General features: G+C 44.5%; 2 protein-coding genes across 2 annotated transcripts; one reads left to right on the top strand and one right to left on the bottom strand.

Moving 5' to 3' along the window:
* Nucleotides 1–1,318: 1,318 nt before the first annotated feature.
* LOC102448746 (olfactory receptor 52D1-like) lies at nucleotides 1,319–8,319 on the bottom strand. The gene is made up of 2 exons (XM_006130959.3): nucleotides 8,244–8,319; nucleotides 1,319–2,301 (listed from the first exon to the last, which is right to left on the bottom strand). The coding sequence occupies exons 1-2, from the start codon at nucleotides 8,317–8,319 to the stop codon at nucleotides 1,319–1,321; spliced, it is 1,059 nt and encodes a 352-aa protein (XP_006131021.3).
* A 4,246-nt stretch (nucleotides 8,320–12,565) lies between these two features.
* LOC102448986 (olfactory receptor 52E8-like) lies at nucleotides 12,566–13,504 on the top strand. The gene has a single exon (XM_075930363.1). The coding sequence runs from the start codon at nucleotides 12,566–12,568 to the stop codon at nucleotides 13,502–13,504; it is 939 nt and encodes a 312-aa protein (XP_075786478.1).
* Nucleotides 13,505–20,404: the final 6,900 nt, after the last annotated feature.

Consider the following 20,404-nt stretch of genomic DNA (forward strand, 5'->3'; position numbering starts at 1 on the left):
TTCTGCAATTCCACATCTGAGTTCTTTCAGAACTCTTGATTGAATGCCATCTAGTCCCAGTGACTTATGGGACTACAGAAAGCTCTGTCTGGGACAATTCTCATATTTGTCATTTAATAATGATGGCTCAGATTTGGGAATCTCCCTAACAGACTCAGTTGTGTTGAATGACAAAAGTCTAGTAAATAAAATACAAATTTTAAAATTAAAATATTGGTCAGTACATCACGTATTCAATGCAAATTTTATTTACACACCTAATGCAGATTTCTTTTGTTGTTTTCCCCAATGGATAAGTTTCAGGAAGAGCTCGTCCACATTAGCAATGAAGTGAAAAGGAAAAACCAATTCTGTCTTTCTCAGGAGTGCTCCTGCTACTCTACAAAAAACTCTGCTAAACCAGTGCAAACATTTGTTTCCCTGGTATAAAATGTTCATGACAGAATCTGTATTGTGTCATACCTAGTCTGAGAAGAAAAAAGTTTTTCCAAAGTTGTATCTTGTTCTATAGCTTTGCTTTTATCAGGTTCATCGAGGAAAACGATCTTTCTTCCTTAATGTTGCTTAAAAGTGGAGACATCAACAAGAGAGCAACTGCTCAATTTAATCAAGGCCTTATTTCTCATCAGCAACAGCGTGTTAACAAATACCAACCTCAAACAGCTCAACTTATATGACCTAGGTCTGAGGTTACAGAACCAAGACAAAGCTTTCCCCTGCTTCTCAAGCTGTCAAAGGTGTCCACAGAACCATGGCAAAAATGAGATCTCAGCCCATATATGTTGCATAGGGCTGACCAGAAAAAGGGGACTTACAAATTCCTTACCAGATCATGATGAAGAAGACCTGTATCTAAGTTACAATTTTGTCTTTGGATGGCTAAATCTGTAACTTCAATTTCTCAAACTAATAAAACCTGAGTTTTTAGTATTTTTGTTAAAATAATGATTAAGACATTGTAAGATTTTGTACTTTATTTATACCAGATGAAACCCTGTATTCACCCAGGGACTAATAAGAAACCAGCAGAAAGCTACAGTATCGTCTGGTGGATTGGAAGTCACAGGTAGGCCGACTGACAGGGTGGTGGAATGTGCAATGATGGGTGACACTGAAACAGGCCAGGTGATGATCAGAGAGTGGGAACTCGGCAATGGTGAAAGCAGCATTTGGGGATGGAACGGTGAGATATCAAAGCTGCTGAGACCATGAACTTCCATAATTCTAAGCTCAGCCAAAGTGAAACAGCAATCTTGGTTAATGAGAAGGTAACTGTCCCCGTTTTGGGATGTGGTTTAAATTCAGAGGCTCAATGGGATCACAATCTGCAAAAGTTTTTCCTCATTTTGTCACGAAGCTCTTTGGTTTTGACTCCATATACGACTGGGTTGAACATGGTGGGGACAAGCACAAAGACACTGGCCAAGAAGATATGAACGTGAGGAGCAATGCCCTCACCAAACCGATTTTTCATGAGGGCAAAAAGGTAGGAAGTATAAGACGTCATCATTGCGCTGATGTGGGCGGTGCAGGTGTTGAGGGCTTTCTGGTGGGCTTTCTGTGAGGAGATTCTAAGAACAGCTCTGATGATCAGAGAGTAGGAAAGAGCAATGAGCATCAGGTCTGACCCAATGAGTGTAAGTATCATCACCAAGCCATAGACCCTGTAGAATGCGAGATCCCCACATAAAATCTTTGCCACCGGAATAGCCTGACAGGCTATATCAAAGATGATGCGGTTGCCACAGAAAGGCAGTTGGTTCAGCATCAGGGTCACAGGCAGCACCAAAACTATCCCTCTTATTAAACTGAGAAGCCCTAGCATAGCTATCCGTGTGTGGGTGAGGATGGTGGTGTATCTCAGAGGGTTACATATGGCAACATAGCGATCGAAGCCCATTGCCACAAGGACACCTGATTGCGCTGCAAAAGCCATGTTAACGAAGGTAATTTGTGTGAGGCAGCCATTCACTGTGATGACTTTCAGATTGAACCAAAATATACCCAGGGCCTTTGGCACAATGCAAGTAGACATGCTGATGTCTGTGAGCGCCAGCAGGCAGAGCAGCAGGTACATCGGCTGGCGCAGGGTCTGTTCTTTGACAACAACAAACAGAATGGAGAAATTTCCCAACAGGGAGAAAATGTAGCAAGTAGCGTAAGGGATGGAAATCCAGGCGTGAGCATCTTCCAGGCCAGGGATGCCCGTTAGGATGAACGTTGACATGTCAGAGGGGGTAAAGTTGAAATCTGCCATGAGGTGGTGGATAAGACCACAGAGTTGAGGAATGCACAGGATGCCTGTGAAAACACAGAAGGTCAGTGAGCAGAGGTTACACATAATAACCAATATCACAGTAAACATGATAGTTATTGCCACTTTAGAAAAGTGAGTAGTGATGTGGCCACTCTTACTGAAGACAACAGATTGTTTAGACCAAAATGAAATCCAGGGTAGTTCTTAAAAGGAGCTAACCGTGCCAGGTTATTTTGCAGCATGATGGCAGATCAATTTTGATACTGAGAGTTGCAACATGTCTGCCCATTAGAGGTAAAAGCTTGAGCTCCTCAAACATCAAACAAGATTCTAATTTCATTATATGAACTCAGGACAGAGATCTTTGGAACAAGCCAATCTCCAGATATTTCACCATCTCCACTAAAGCTTACTATTTAGCCGTGCACCTCTGATTAATGTAGGGTCAAAGAATGTAGCAGTGATTGTATTATAGCCAACTACAGTTGGAAGCAGTGACTCTAAGTAACATTTGGGGACATAAAGAGAGAATTAGCTAAATATGAGCTCCCGGTGTGACCTTGGGGCAAACAGAACCAATGTGACCTTGGGATGCTAACCAGGGGAATCTCAAGGGAAGTTATTTTGCCTCAACATTTGGCACCGGTGCGACTGCTACTGGAATCCTGTTTCCAGGTCTGGGTCCACAATACAAAAGAAATGTTGATAACACTGAAGAGAAAAATCACAAAAAAAATTAAAAACCTGCTTTGTTGTGACAGCTTCAATGAGGACATTAGGTTTAATTTACGAAAGGTAGCTAAGGAGAACCATGACTTGACAACCTTGGTGGATTCTTCATCACTGAACATTTTTAAATCAAGGTTTGGTGTTTCTCTCTCTAAAGACCAGCTCTGGGAATATGACTGTGAAAACTGTCTACACAGGAACTCAGAAGAGGCGATCACAACAGTCACTTCTGGTCTTGGAATTCCATCACAGCTGATCCCCAGCTTTATTGCAGCCCCCTGGAAAAGTAACCTTCCTGAGGTGGCTTTTCAGTGCTGACATTTCCTCACCAATGACTCATAAGGTGTCAATGTGGTTGCTCACGGGAGCAGGAATAATCTCGACAGCAGATGGTAATAGAGAGAATAGTCTACAGTGTGATCTATGTTACTTGAGAGTGTGAGACACCTCCTGTCTTCATTGGCCTCTTTGGTCTGTACATAAGGCCGGCTGTCCCTTCCCAAGTCGTCTGGTTTCAGGACTCTATGCCATTGTGATCTGGATACTGCTCAACTGCCCCGACTCTCTCCCACACTCCATGCATTCCATTGTGGTCGCCAGAAACACCTTGTTTCCCCAAAGTGTGAATCAGAAATGGGATTTCCTTTTACTGCTTTTTGTCTTCTTCAGTCCACAATTACAGGGGAACAGGGAGAGCAGACTAACAAATACAGGGGCACAGAATCTGACAGGACCCTCTCCCTCCCTGAAATAAATTGTTAGCCTGATTTTTCTCCACCTTTCAAGCCATGAGTTTGATATTTCAGCAACTCTCCTTCCAGTTCTCCTTTGATTCAAACGAGCTCACCTTTCAAGGGGAACCAGATGCCTCCAGCTGAAATCCCTGTAGGCTCGTGGTCGGTTCAGATAAATGCATCTATTCAAGTTCCTACACATGGGTGAAGAATAATTTGAAGGACTCCCAGATTTCACCCATAGCTTGGTCTAACAGGAAGAAATAATAAACCAAGCATCTACACTACTAAGCCTGTTATTATGGGGAAACGCGGCTGTTTATTTTGGAATAATGACTCCTGCTTTCCTTGAGGATTAATGTCTATTTCAAAGTGACTTTCCAGGTATGGACATGTCCTTAGTGTTTTAGTTTCAGCAACTGGAGAGCGCTGTTTTGCTTGGGAGCTCAGAATCTGACAGAAACTCCAGTGTCTGCGACCTTCTCAGAGCAGGTTTCAAAGCTGGGATTTCCAAACACATGGACCCCAATTTTGCTCCCAGGGAAGTTAGTGTCAGTCTGGAGTGATACACTGAAGGCAGAATGGGAGAGCCAATTGTGGCCAGTGTGTGACCCATGTTTGTTGTGTACCCCAAGTAGCACAGATCTCCACTGCAGAGGGTTTACCTGTGCAGTGCAGTTGAGGAATTGGAAAACCACACTGCACAAAACCAGGAAACTACTCAAAAGGATAAAAGGACACAAGAAGGATCAAGGCATTGATTCTAAGGACAGATAATGGTCTCAACATTTTTTCCAATACAGTGGTAGTTCCAATTTATTTTGAAAAATCCCTGGTATGTTTGAAATAATCTAAACATTTTAAGTCACTGTCCTGGTTAATTCCTGCCCATATGATTCTAGATGTCAACCCTAGAAAGCTTCTTTACTCTTTACCCCTAATGTTAGTACAGAAACCGGCAGCTCACCACAATCCCGCTCAGCAGAGAAAGGAAATCGCCTACCTGTGGCTGTGAGGCAGAGGTAAGAGAATCAGCGTGTGAATCTCACCTGTCTGACTCTAGGCAAACTGAACCGTCACCTTTATGATTCCCTTGGTCAGTCCCTGCGGGCTCCCAGGTGGGCTGGGATTCACAGACAATTCCTTCAGCTCTGTGAGGGGGGGATGAGCAGAAATTAGACCCTGGAGACCTACAGCTTGAGAGCCTCCCCCAGGAGTGAAGTAATTGACCATTCTAGTGATTTAGCTAGTCAGGGCAAACTGCTTCTTCCCAATGCTCAGCCTGGCTGGCTGTTCTGTGGGCACTGCCCTGACATCAGCACTAGGAGGGGGGAGGCTGCCACACAAAAACGACCAAAGGTCAGTTCACGTGATTGTAGCAGCTTGTGTCTAGTTGCTCAGTTGTGTCAAGACCTTTGGCCCCCGAAATGTCACTGCTGCCCTCTGGAGGCTAAATGACGCCCTGGAGTGATGGAAGCCGAAGGGCATGGAAAAGGCTTTCTGCTGCCAGGATGTTGATATCAAATGCATTTTCCAGTGCTGCTTTGTCATGTCTAAAGTGAGTACGTGTCCAGCAGCTCAAACCGCTCCGCAGAAACAGGCTGCTCCATTCTGCACCAGCCCTAGTCTCATGGGAATGCCTCATGCACGCTGCAGTAAAGACTGAGGCGAGGATGACGGGTTCTTGTGCTGCCGGCTGGGGTGTGTTTACACAGTCAGTGTGTTGCAGCCAGGCCAGCCGTCCCTGTGCTGAGTCCATGGGGTGCTCATTGACAAATAGGCCAGTTCTGCTTTTGACAGGCCATAGCATTTTCACCATACAGCTGCTATGTGTTTCCACATGTGCAACAGGGCAGCCATCTATAATGGAGCGATAAATATTGTAAACTCTATCGGCTGTGTCTACACTGCACCCCTTTTCCGGGAAAGGGATGCAGATTAGACACATAGTTATTGCAAATGAAGCGGGGATTTAAATATCCCCTGCTTCATTTGTATAAACATGGCTGCTGCTTTTTTCCTGCTCGGAACTTTGCTGGAAAAAAGCGCCAGTCTAGATGCAAATCTTTTGGAAAATAAAAACTTTTCCAAAAGATCCCTTATTCCTTATTTTAAGAGGAATAAGGGATCTTTCGGAAAAGACTTTATTTTCCGAAAGATCCGCGTCTAGACTGGCACTTTTTCCGGCAAAGCTCCGAGCCGGAAAAAAGCGGCAGCCATGTTTATGCAAATGAAGCGGGGATTTAAATCCCCGCTTCATTTGCAATTGTGATGTGTCTAATTTGCATCCCTTTTACAGAAAAGGGATGCAGTCTAGACACAGCCTATCAAGTTTCACGTGCATAACTCAAGACATTTTTGTCATTTTAAGCAAAAAGCTGGTATCAATGTTCAATGAGTGTCCAGGGCCAATATTCAGAAAAATTTGCAACCAGAACAAGGAGGTGCATATTTTTCTTCCCGATAGCATGAATATGGCAGACAGACATGAAATCTATGAAATCCAATGAGTGTCGTGAAAATGGGGTGCAAACTGAGAGCCACTGAATTCTTTGAGGCCTGGTTTACCTGTAAGAGGAAGGTTGACATAAGATCCACAGCTCCAGCTACATTAATCACATAGATGGAATAGACATAGTTTAAATTTCTACCCACGCAGTGAGAGGTTGGCAAAAGCAAACGCTCCCAACAGCTTCCCGAAATCCTCATGAGGAGCAGGAGTATCGGTGCCGATGGGGGCACCCTTTGAGTTTAAATTAGTGTGTCTTCACTATATCCTCTCTATTGTACCCCAGAAAATCAACCATAGTAGCATCGATCTTCTGTGTTTTGTAGACGTGTTCTGAGTGTGTCTTCAGCAGAAACACACTGAAGGACGCGTCTGGTGCAAGGCCTGTGGCTTCATCCAGAGTTAGCACAAGTTAAGAGCAACAGCCATGGCCTGTCAAAAGCAGAACTGGCCTATTTGTCAGTGAGCACCCAATGGACTCAGCAAAGGGACGGCTGGCCTGGCTGCAACACACTGACTGTGTAAACACACCCCAGCCGGCCAGCACAAGAACCTGACAACCCCGCCTCAGTCTTTACTGCAGAGTGCGTGAGGCATTCCCATGAGACTAGGGCTGGTGCAGGAAGGTGCAGCCTGTTTCTGCGGAGCAGTTTGAGCTGTTGGATACCTTAGACATGACAAAGCAACACTGGAAAATACATTTGATGTCAAAATGCTCAAAGGGTAAAACCTTTTCCATGCCCTTCGGCTTCCATCACTCCAGGGCGTCATTTAGCCTCCAGAGGGCAGCAGTGACATTTCGGGGCCAAAGGTCTTGACACAACTGAACAACTAGACACAAGCTGCTACAATCACGTGAACTGACCTTTGGTCATTTTTGTGAGGCAGCTTCCCCCCTCCTAGTGCCGATGTCAGGGCAGTGCCCACAGAACAGCCAGCCAGGCTGAGCATTGGGAAGAAGCAGTTTGTCCTGACCAGCTAAATCACTAGAATGGTCAATTATTTCTTTCCTGAGGGAGGCTCTCAAGCTGTAGGTGTCCAGGGTCTAATTTCTGCTCATAACCCCCTCACAGAGCTGAGGGAATTGTCTGGGAATCCTGGCCCACTTGGGAGCCCGCAGGGACTGACCAGAGGAATCATAAAGGTGACGGTTCAGTGCAGCGAGTGTCAGACAGGTGAGATTCACACGCTGTTTCTCTTACCTCTGCCTCACAGCCACAGGTAGGCGATTTCCTTACTCTGCTGAGCGGGAATGAGGTGAGCTGCCTGTTTCTGTTCTAACATTAGGGGTAAAGAGTAAAGAAGGTTTCTAGATTCACATCTAGAATCATCTGGGCAGGAATTAACCAGGACAGTGACCTAAACTGTTTATATTTCTTCAGAAATACCAGGGATTTATCAAGATAAATTGGAACTACCACTGTATTGGAAAAAATGTTGAGACCTTTATCTGTCCTTAAAATGAGTGTCTCGTTCCTTCCTGTGTTTTTTTATCCTTTGGAGTAGCTTCCTGGTTTTGTGCAGTGTGGTTTTCCAATTCCTCAACTTCACTGCACAGGTAAATCCTCTGCTGTGGGGATCTGTGTTACTGGGGGTACACAGGAAACATGGGTCACACTCTGGCCACAATTTGCTTTCACATTCTGCCTTCAATGTATCGCTCCAGACGGACACCAGCTTCCCTGAGAGTAACGTTGGGGTCCATGTGTTTGAAAATCCCCAACTTTCAAACCTGTATTGAGGATGCCACAGACACAGGAGTTTCTGTCCGATTCTGAGCACCCCATCAAAACAGCGCTCTCCAGTTGTAGAAACTAAAATACTAAGGGAATGTCCACACCAGGAAAGTTACTTTGAAATAAGAATTATTACTCAAGAAAAGCAGGAGTTGTTATTTCAAAATAAACAGCCCCTTTCCACCAAAATAACAGGCTCAGTAGTATAGATGCTCAGTTTGTTCTGTCTTTTTCTTAAACAAAGATATGAGTCTAATCTGGGAGTCCTTCAAATCTACCTCCATATGTAGGAACTTGAATAGGTGTTGTTATGTGAACTGACCACGAGCCTTCAGTGATTTCAGCTGGAGTCATCTCGTGCCCCTTGAAAGGCGGGTGAGCTCGTTTGACTCAAAGGAGAACTGACAGAAGAGTTGCTGAAATATATATCTCACAGATCGAAAGTTCCTGCCCCTCCCTGAAATAGCGTGTGGGAGAGAGTCGGGGCAGTCGAGCAGTGTCCGGATAACAATGGTATAGAGTCCTGAAAGCAGACGACTTGGGAAGGGGCAGTTGGCCTCATGTACAGACCAAAGAGGCCATTGAAGACTGAAGGTGTCTCATATTCTAAAATAACATGGATCACACTGTAGACTATTCTCTCTAATACCATCTGCCATCAATATTATTTCTGCTCCCGTGAGCAACCACATTGACACCTCATGGGTCATTGGTGAGGAAATGTCAGCACTGAAAAGCCACCTCAAGAAGGTTAGCCTTTCCGGGGGGCTGCAATAAAGCTGGGGATGAGCTGTGATGGAATTCCAAGACTGGAAGCGACCATTCAGACTTTGCGTGTCGACAGTTTTCACAGTCATATTCCCAGAGCTGGTCTTTAGAGAGAGAAGCACCAAACCTTGATTTAAAAATTTTCAGTGATGAAGAATCCACCAAGGTTGTCAAGTCATGGTTCTCCTTAGCTACCTTTCGGAAATTAAACCTAATGTCCTCATTGAAGCTGTCACAACAAACCAGGTTTTCTAATCTTTCAATTTTTTTTATGATTTTTCTCTTTAGTGTTATTGACATTTCTTTTGTATCCTGGACCCAGACCGGAACCAGGATTCCAAAGCAGTTGTACCAGTGCCAAACACTGAGGTACAATAACTTCTCTTGAGAGTCCCCTGTTTAGCATTCCATGATCACATTGGTTTTTTTGGCCTCAAGGTCACACTGGGAGCTAATTCTCTCTTCATGCCCCCGAATCTTGCTTAGAATCACTGCTTCCAGCTGTAGGTGGCTATAATATAAGCACTGCTACATTCTTTGACCCTAGATTAACCAGAGATACAGGTCTGTAGAGCTCAATATTAAGCTTTAGTGGAGATTGTGAGATTTCTGGAGATTGGCTTGTTCCATGAAACATGTTGGTGTATTGGGCTTTCATAGATTTCATGTAACTATAATTGCTGTGATTGGATCATCTCTTTCTCCATGTAAAACACAAAATCCTTACTGATTCTTGCTTACCTAATGGCCGCAATTACCTCCTGCATCAATGAATTCCTCAGACTATTTGTGATAGAAATGTAGCTGTGTTAACTACACCTGTCAGTTGACAGAGTGATGTAGATTAGGCATGTTGAAATTTCTAATGAAGCCAGGATTTAAATATCCCAAAGAATCATTAGCATAAACATGGCCGCCACTTTTTTCAAAACGGAGGGTTTTTTTTAAAAAAAAAACGGCAGTCTAGACGCAGATATGTTGGAAATGAAGCCTTTTTTGATAGATCCTGTAAACCACATTTTTTGAGGAATACGGAATCTGTCGATAAAGGGTTTATTTTCAACAGATCCATGTCTAAACTGCTGTTTGTTTTGAAAAAACTCAGTTTTGAAAAAAGGCAGCGGCCATGTTTATGCTAATGAGGCATGGGATATTTAAATCCCGGCTTCATTAGTAATTTTGACATGCTTGATCTGTGTCCCTCTGTCGATAGAGGGATACAGTCTAGACAAAGCCTGAGTGAAGAATAGATTCTTTTTTATCTATTTTCAGTGGATTATATGTCATTGCATACACCCTGGTTCTTTTCTTAGTAGACGGGGAAAACACATTCTCAATACACTCTCTCTCTCTTGGTCGATAACATATAGTCTGTTCTCTACCAGTCATTAACATATACTCTTCTCATGTCATCTCTTATTTTGTTCCTTTGTAAGTTAACAACCCCCAACTTTTCAAACTTTCTACTTTCAAACATGTCCCCCCCCCCCTCAAACTCATCCTGGAACAATCCACACAAGAGACCAACAATGCATCAATCCAACAAAAACATATGAGAACACCAGCGGTTAACCCCCTGGCAGCATATATCTGTCTCAGCCTGTATCTGAGTGATCTCGTGGCATTGCATTTTCTGTAAGATTCCCCATCTCATGCCTCATGGATCCCAATGTTTTGATAATATTCTGTCATGGCGAGCAGGTTTTCTCAGCGTAGTGGGCCATGATACTCAGGTCTGTGTCCTGAGTCTATACAGTTAAATTAGAACCTTGTTAAGTGTTGGAGGGGTTCAAACTTTTCCATCCAATGGGCACACATACTGCAGTTGTCAACTTCCAATTTCATCTGCCATGACCCTACTGATATTTCCAGTAGGGATAAGAAGGTGTTAGTGCCATTATACAAGGCATTGATGAGACCCCATTTGGAATACTGTGTGCAGTTCTGGTCTCCCATGTTTAAGAAAGATGAATTCAAACTGGAACAGGTATAAAGAAGGGCCACTAGGATGATCCGAGGAATGGAAAACCTGTCTTATGGAAGGAGACTCAAGGAGCTTGGCTTGTTTACCTTAACCAAAAGAAGGCTGAGGGGGGACATGATTGCACTCTTTAAATATATTAAAGGAATAAATACCAGGGAGGGAGAGGAATTATTTAAGCTTAATACCAATGTGGACACAAGAACAAATGGATATAAGTTGGCTAGTAGGAAGTTTAGACTTGAGATTAGACAAAGGTTTCTAACCATTAGAGGAGTGAGATTCTGGAATGGCCTTCCAAGGGAAGTAGTGGGGGCAAAAGATCTATCTGGCTTCAAGATTAAACTAGATGGGTTTATGAAGGGGATGGTTTGATGAGATAACATGATCTTGGTAACTAATTCACTATTCATTATCAGAGGTAAATAGGTCAATGGAGGGATGATAGGAGTTACTATAGAGAACTTTCTAGGTGTCTGGCTGGTGAGTCTTGCCCACATGCTCAGGGTATAGCTGATCGCCATATTTGGGGTCGGGAAGGAATTTTCCTCCAGGGTAGATTGGCAGAGGCCCTGGAGGTTTTTCGCCTTCCTCTGTAGCATGGGGCACAGATCACAGCTGGAGGATTCTCTGCATCTTGGGGTCTTCAAAGTATTTGAAGGCTTCAATATCTGACATATAGGTGAGAGGATTATTCTAGGAGGGGGTGGGTGAGATTCTGTGGCCTGCACTGTGCAGGGGGTCAGACTAGATGATCAAAATGGTCTTTTCTGACCTTAAAGTCTATGGCTGTGTCTACATTGGCACCCCTTTCCGGAAAAGGGATGCTAATGTAGACTTCGGAATTGCAAATTCTGCGGGGGATTTAAATATCCCCCGCGGCATTTGTATTTACATGGCTGCCACTTTTTTCCGGCTTGGGGATGAGCCGGAGAAAAGCGCCAGTCTAGACGTGATTATCCGGAAAATAAGCCCTTTTCCAGAGGATCTCTTATTCCTACTTGAAAGTAGGAATAAGAGATCCTCCGGAAAAGGGCTTATTTTCCAGAGAATCACGTCTAGACTGGCGCTTTTCTCCGGCTTATCCCCAAGCTGGAAAAAAGCGGCAGCCATGTAAATGCAAATGCCGTGGGGAATATTTAAATCCCCCGCGGATTTGCAATTGCGACCCGTCTCATTAGCATCCCTTTTCCGGAAAGGGATGCCAATGTAGACGTAGCCTATGAGTCTATGATTCATCTGCCTTGGTTAGCTACTCTAATGTCTTCTCTGGATTTGAATTTCCTCTAAATAATCTAGCGCCACCAGGAAAGGTTGCCACTAGCCTAGACTGCTAATAACTATAAAACTATTAACAGTACAATTTGTTATAAAGTGAATAAACTCTCTCCTTACCGACCTTCTGTTTAAGGGTGCCAATATTTTACTCAGATTCTGCCCATGCTTGCATTGTCAGCAGAGTTTCCCAGAGCTCTGTGTCAAAGGTACCCAGATCCCTATCCTGAGTTCATATAATTAAATTAGAACCTTTTTTGATGTTTGAGGAGTTCAAGCTTTTCCCTCCAATGTGCAGTCATGTTGCAACTCTCAATATTGAAGTTGATCTGCTATCATGCTGCCAAATAACCTCGTACATTTAACGTCTTCTAAGGACTACTCTGGATTTGACTTTGGTCTAAATCTGTTGCCTTCTGTAATAGTGGCCACATCAGTACTCACTTTTCTAAACTGGCAATAACTACCATGTTTCCTGTGATATTGGTTATTATCTGTAATCTGTGCTTACTGTGCTTCTGTGTTTTCACAGGGGCCCTGTGCATTCCTCAACCCTGTTGTTTCATCCACTATGTCATGGCATCATTCAACCTCACACCCTCTGACACGTCAACATTCATCCTAAGTGGTATCCCTGGCCTGGAAGATGCTCATGTCTGGATTTCCATCCCTTATGCTATTTGCTACATTTTCTGCCTGTTGGGAAATTTCTCTGTTCTGTTTGTGGTAGGCAAAGAGCAGACCCTACGCCAGCCAATGTATCTGCTGCTCTGCATGCTGGCACTCACAGACATCGGCATGTCTACCTGCATTGTGCCAAAGGCCCTGGGTATATTTTGGTTTAATTTGAAAGTTATCACAGTGAGTGGCTGTCTGACCCAAATTACCTTCCTTAGTGCATCTTTTGCAACGCAATCAGCCATCCTGGTGGTAATGGGCTTCGATCGCTATGTTGCCATATGTAACCCTCTCAGATACACCACCATCCTCACCAACACACGGGTAGCTACACTAGGGCTGGTCAGTTTAATAAGAGGGATTATTTATGTGCTGCCCATGCCCCTCATGCTGAGCCCACTGCCGTTCTGCGGCAACCGCATCATCCCTCATATGAGCTGTCAGTTTATTCCGGTGGCAAAGATTTTATGTGGGGACCTCACATTCTACAGGCTCTATGGCTTGGTGATGACACTTACACTTGTTGGGTCAGACCTGATGCTCATTGTTCTTTCCTACTCTCTGATCATCAGAGCGGTTCTTAGAATCTCCTCCCAGAAAGCCCACCAGAAAGCCCTCAACACCTGCACTGCCCACATTGGTGTGATGATGACGTCTTATACTCCCTACCTTTTTGCCATCATGACAAATCGGTTTGGAGAGAGCATCGCTCCTCACGTTCAAATCTTCTTGGCCAATGTCTGTGTCCTTGTCCCCACAATGCTCAACCCAATAGTATATGGAATCAAAACCAAAGAGCTTCGTGACAAAATGAGGAAAAACATCTGCAGGTTGTGATCACATTGATCCTCTGAATTTAAACGGTGTCCCAAGAGGGGAACAGTTACCTCCTCATTGACTAAGATTGCTCTGTTCCACTTTGGTTGAGCTCTGCATAATGGCTGCCAACATGTGAACCAGAGATAGGTCGCTTGACCATGTGACCTGCTCTGGCTAGGAGGATGCCAGCAGAAATATATAAGTGCAATGTAGCATCCTCCATCTGGTCTTCAGTTTAGCTCCTGATTTCAGATGCAGCCTTGCAGGGATAACAAGCCGGAAAGAACTGTGGACCCATCCTGACATAGGATGTACACCAGAGACTTATAAGTCGGAGCAGTCTTGACGCTCCCCTGTCGACATGAAAGCCCTTTGTCGACCTCCCCGTTATGCCTTGTAGGGTGAGGTTTACCAGGTGTGACAGACCGGGCCGTGTCTGGGCACAGCTGAGGGCGTCCACTCAGGGCGAATTGCTCAAATTCAGGGCTCCTTACAGCCCCCAGACTGGTGACCTCCCCAACCAGGCCACAAACCAGTCCCACAGAGCGCTTCAGCAGCCTGCCTGAAGCCTCACGAGAAAAACCCCTCTGACACCCCAGCAATATCCGTGCCCCAGATGGCCCTGGGCCTCATACACAGGTAGGGGGTCCTAGCACCCAATCCCACCTACCCCGAACAAGTTCTGTCCGGTTCCAAGAAACCAGTCACAGATCCCTGGTCAATTTACCCTCTGGACCTTATCCACAAATCACGCTGAGCCAATCCTTTAGCATCTGTCATCTAAAGGTTTATTATTACAATAAAGAAAAGCATGAGAGTAAGGTTGTTAAAGGATAGTACATTACATGCACCGAATCTCCCAGTCCTCGATGCAGGCTCTAGCAGAGATGTTGCAGCTGCTGGCTCAAAAGTCCTTGTTGCGCATCCTAGGATCAGGATGGGTCCACAGTTCTTTCTGGCTCTTCGATCCCTGCATTTCTGCCTCTGGGATGAAGTGCTGAGCTGAAGACCAAAATGGAGTCCACCACATGGCCTATTTATTCCTCCTTCCTGGTCTCTTCTTGGCTACAGCAGGTCACCTGGCCCACGGCTTATTCCTGTGTTCCCGGCTGGTAGCCCTTAGCTATGAGTCACCACTCATTCTTTAGGTGTGTCCTTGGCCCATTGAGTGCCATTGTCCTGCAGGGCCTCCCTAATTAGCATGTCCATAGGCTGGGCTCTGCCCAATGCTCATCTACATGCAGAGCAATATTCAGTATCCATACAAGTACATGCTTATAATTTCACACACAAGCATTATACAATCACATGACTAGTGTACATAGGATTATCAGACAGTAAGCTACTATTCAACACCTCTGTAGCCAGACAGGAACCCCCCTGTAACATCCATTTTTGCTTGCCTGGAGCATGCAGGGCACACAGAACAGAAGGCCCGGATATGGCAGGCTTCTGTGACCATGAATGGCTGTAAACAGAGATATGCCAATTGCTGACCAAGAGGCTGCCAAGGAGTGCCCTTGACTTAACCCATATTGATACAAACACACAGCCGTCCGCGGGGGGAGGAATCTCTCGCCCAGTAAAAAAAAATGTCTAGTACTCACAATTTAGTTATCCCTCTTGCAAGTGTAAATTAAGTTGAAACTTGCTTGTAAGAACTGGCGTCACAAAGACAGACCAGTACAATTTGGCATCTTAGATAAGAAAGAGGATACAGGCCCCCAGGGGTATAAAGATGGGTCCAGCAGCACATTTACTCTGAGTGTCAATCTACCATCTATCTGCTGGTCGGGTTAGGTGTTTGATCTCCCGAGGTTCCACCTCGTATTCGTCTTTCCTAAGAATTGAGAGATCAGCCCTGGCCTGACATGCTGGAGTCGAGAGGCACAGAAAGGGGTAAAAATTGTAACTGGATGTGGTCCTTAGTCTTAAGCGTACACATAGATTTAGAGTTCTTTAAAGATTAAGCTGTCACTTGGTACCATTATTTCTATTTTCTATCTTTATTTTCTTTGTAACCATTTTTAAAATCTGTATTTGCTAACAGTTAAGAAAGAGAGCAATAGCCATTGTAACCATATGATTTATAAGTCTTTTTAATAAACCTGTAAGGGTATGTTTACACTACCACCCTAGTTCGAACTAGGGTGGTAATGTAGGCAACCGGAGTAGCAAATGAAGCCTGGGATTTGAATTTCCCGGGCTTCATTTGCATAAAGCCGGGTGCCGCCATTTTTAAATGTCCGCTAGTGCGTACTCCGTGCCGCACGGCTACACGCGGCACGGACTAAGTAGTTCGGACTAGGCTTCCTAGTCCAAACTTACCATTACTCCTCGTGTAGCCGCGCGGCATGGAGTCCGCATTAGTGGACATTTAAAAATGGTGGCGCCCGGCTTTATGCAAATGAAGCCCGGGAAATTCAAATCCCGGGCTTCATTTCAACTCCGGTTGCCTACATTGCCACCCTAGTTCGAACTAGGGTGGTAGTGTAGACATACCCTAACTTTTTAAGCTTTTAACCTGACTCCTTCAGTTGCTGTAACAGAACCAAGCACAATTTAAAAGAACTTCAGCCAGTCATAAAGGACAGGTATAGGAAGAGCTTGGGCGTTTGGATCTGTGTCACTCCCAGGTGACAGGTCCGTTGGGGCACTTCTCAGTCTTTCCCAGACTGCCTGCTGCGAAGGAATCTTGCATTCTAGCAGCTAAAATCTGAGGTGTAATAAGCTCTTCCTATAAAGGGGCATCTGTTGGCCTGCTGGCTACCCTCTGTGATGGGACCCCGGTCCTAGCAGTAAAGACACGGACGTTAAACCTTTTCTCAGAAACACACACACACACTGCCCTGACCGTTGGCTGACAACCTCACATGACCCCCTTTTATACCTTTTTTGGGCCAACACCCCCCCCATGGGTGCAGCAGTGTTCTGGCTGCTCCCCTCAAAATCCAGTAACGTGACACCAGGGAGGTCAACAAAGGGCTTTCATGTCGACAGGGGAGTGTCTAGACTGCCCCGATCTGCCAACAAACAGCTGATCAGCAGAGTGGGGCAGCCATTTAAATTTAAATGAAGCCACGATTATTTAAATCACGGCTTCATTTCCCTCTGCCGATCAGCCTAATCTACATGGCTCTGTCGATGAAGCCATGTAATTTAGACACACCCTTGTTGATGGCAATACTGAAGCATCTCTGAAGAAGATAGTGATAGAAATGTAGCATGTTAGTCTGGTATAGCTGAAACAAAATACAGGACTATGTAGCACTTTAAAGACTAACAAGATGGTTTATTAGATGATGAGCTTTCGTGGGCCAGACCCACTTCCTCAGATCAAATAGTGGAAGAAAATAGTCACAACCATATATACCAAAGGATACAATTAAAAAAAAGAGAACACATATGAAAAGGACAAATCACATTTCAGAACAGAAGGGGGATGCGGGGGGGATAAATGTCAGTGAGCTAATGGTATTAGAGGTGGGGAAAGGTAAATGTCTGTGAGCTAATGGTATTAGAGGTGATAATTGGGGAAGCTATCTTTGTAATGAGCAAGATAACTGGGGTCTTTGTTGAGACCCACACGTAGAGTGTCGAATTTTAGCATGAATGACAGTTCAGAGGATTCCCTTTCAAGTGGAGATTTAAAAGGCTTCTGAAGATAGATTGTTTTCCCTGATGAACCTGATAAAAACAGGTTTAGAACTATAGAGCAAGACAGAAGTGGAACTTTGGAAAAAACCTTTTTGCTCTAAAACCAGATATGAGACAACACAAATTCTGTTCTGAACATTTTACACCAAGGAATGAATGTTTGCACTACTTTAGCAGATTTTTGTGTACAGTAACCTCAGAACTCCTGAATAGGACAGAATTTGTTTTTCTTTTCACTTTATTGCTAATGTGAGCAAGCTCTTCCAGGAACTTATCAATTGGGGAAAAAAACTCAAATCTGTATTAGATGTGTAAATAAAACTTTTGTTGTATACTTGATGTATAGACCAATCTGGTAATTTTAAATTGTTCGTTTCATTTACTGGACTTTCTTCAGTTTACATGACTGAGGATGTTAGGAAGATTCCTAAACCTGAGCCATTCTTTTTAGGTGAGAAATCTGAGGAATTGTCCGTATTTGAGGTTTCTGTAGAGGAAGATTTGGCACAAATTAATAAACTTAATGGTAACAAGTCACCGTGATTAGATGGCATTCAGCCAAGAATTCTGAAAGAACTTAAATGTGAAATTGCATAATTATTAACTGTGGTTTGTAAACTATCAGTTAAATTAGCTTTTATGCCTAATGACCAGAAGATAGCTAATGTGACTCCAACAGAGATGGTCAAAAAGCATATAGACAAGGGTAATCCAATGGATATAGTATATTAGATTTCCAGGAAGACTTTGACAAGTTCCCTTGCCAAAGGCTCTTAAGTAAGTGATGAAATAAGAGGGAACGTCCTGTTGTGGACTGATAACAGGGTAAAAGACAGGAAACAAAGGGTTGGAATACATGGTCAGCTTTCAGAATGCAGAGAGGTGACTCGTGGTTTCCTCCAAGGGTCCTTACTAGAACCAGGTGTATTCAACTTATTTATAAATGATCTGGAGAAAGGGGTAAGCAGTGAGGTTGCAAAATTTGCAGATGATATTTAACTGCTCAACAGAATTAAGATGTGGTCACCTCATCTCAAAAAGGATATCTTGGCACTGGAAGGGTACGTCTAAACTACATGGCTCTGTTCACGGAGCCATGTAGATTTGTTTGTTTGGCAAAGGGAAATGAAGCCGTGATTTAAATAATCGCAGCTTCATTTAAATTTACATGGCTACCACGCTGAGCTGACAAACAGCTGTTCAGCTGTTTGTCCGCTCAGCGCGCTAGTCTGGATGCTCCCCTGCCGACATGAAAGCCCTTTATCGACCTCCCTGGTAAACCTCATCCTACCAGGCATAACGGGGAGGTCGATAAAGGGCTTTCAGATCGGCACGGGAGCGTCCAGACTAGTGCGCTGAGTGGACAAACAGCTGATCAGCTGTTTGTCGGCTCAGCGTGGCAGCCATGAATATTTAAATGAAGCTGCGATTATTTAAATCGCGGCTTCATTTCCCTTTGCCTACAACCCTCATCTACATGGCTCCATCGATGGAGGCATGTAGTTTAGACACAGCCGAAAAGTTTTAGAAAAGAGCAACAAAAATGATGAGGGATTTGGAATAGGTTATGTATGAAGAGAGATTGTCTACATTACAGAGTTTTTGTGGAAATCAGTCGTTTTGCCACAAAAACTTGCAGAGTGGCCATACCTCAAGTGAGTTTTTGAGCAAAAAAATCGAAAGAGGAGAGGGGCTTTTGCGCAATAGCTGTTCCTCTTTCTATGAGTAATAGCTCCTTTTTGCCAAGAGCTCTTGCGCAAAAAGGCATGTTTGGATAGGGAACAGGGTTTTTTTGTACAAAAAGAGGCAATCCGAAAAAGCCCAGGTGCCCTGGTGGCCATTCTGTAAATAGCAATCAGAGTTTGCTTTTGAGAGTGCTTTCACACAATATAGATGCTCTCTTGCACAAAGTCGCATGGCCCTTTCAATGCACGTTTGCAGTGTGGACGTGCTCTTGTGCAAGAAGTTTTTGTGGAAGATCTCTTCCACAAAAAGCTTCTTGCACAAGAAGCCTGCAGTGTAGACATAGTCTGAAAGACTGGGACTTTTCATCTTTGAAAAGGGGAGACTAAGGGCATGTCTACACAGCAATGTTATTTCGAGATAACTTTCCTAGCATCTACACAATCCAACTGCTATTTCGAAATTAATTCAGGGCGTAGGTTTCAGTCACGAAGCGAAAGGCTTGAAGCCCTGCGGCCTTGGCATCCCCTCCCCAGCCGGAGAGAGGTTGGCGGGGAGAAACCCCTCTTAGCTAACTATTTACAGACTAGCCAATTAGCCCGTCGTAAGACAGGATTTTCAGGTCTCTCCTCCACGTTGGTCTTCTCTCCTGAGCCTCCGGTCTCTCGCTCTGTCTCTCTCTCTCTCTCTCTCTCTCCTTCTCCTACTGCCTCCCCGTCTCTCTCTCTTAGTTCTCCTCTGCCTCCTGCCTCTCTCTTTGTCTCTCTCTTTCTTTTCTCCTCCCCCTCCTGCCTCTCACTCGGGGGACTGTGGAGCCCAAATGGCCATTTGGGCCCCACACTCCCCATGCAGCATGGGCCACCCAGAGGGAACAGCCAGCATTTCAGCAACATCGCCCCCCAGAGGGAACAGCCAGCATTTCAGGAAACAGCGCCGTCCAGAGGGAACAGACACCATTTCGGCATTACAGACTCATAGACACTGGGCTACTATATATATGATACTAATGTTAGGGTACTAAACGACTGAGAAACTGAACATTTAGGCTACATCTAGACTGCTCCTTTTTGTGCAAGAGACTGCAAATGCGGTAAAGTGGTGAATATCGCCATGCCTCATTTGCATACTTAATGAGCTGCCATTTCTGCACAAGGGGCTTTTGAGCAAAAAGGAGCCATCTACACTACTCCTTTTTGTGCAAAACCCCACTCTTGCGCAAGAGCTATTCTGCCTGAAAAAAGTGGCAGAACGGCTCTTGCACAAAAGCCACTTGCACAAAAATGGCTGCTCGTTAAATATGCAAATGAGGCACGGCGATATTCACCACTTTGCCTCATTTGCATATTCTCTTGTGCAAGAGGGGGCAGTCTAGACGTAGCCTTAGAGATCTAAAGAACTATGTACAAGCTAAGGGAAAGACTATCAGTCTTAACAACGATGGCAGTAACAAGGAACTGAGGGGTGAAGGTCCTGCAGGGGAATATATGTGTCGATATGTTGGCACCAACCTAAGGGGCTCCCTTCCTGATTCTTACTTGCCTAATGGCCTCAACTACATCCTGTGGCAATGAGTTCCTC

Source organism: Pelodiscus sinensis, chromosome 1 (assembly GCF_049634645.1).
Source record: "Pelodiscus sinensis isolate JC-2024 chromosome 1, ASM4963464v1, whole genome shotgun sequence".
NCBI lineage: Eukaryota > Metazoa > Chordata > Testudines > Trionychidae > Pelodiscus > Pelodiscus sinensis.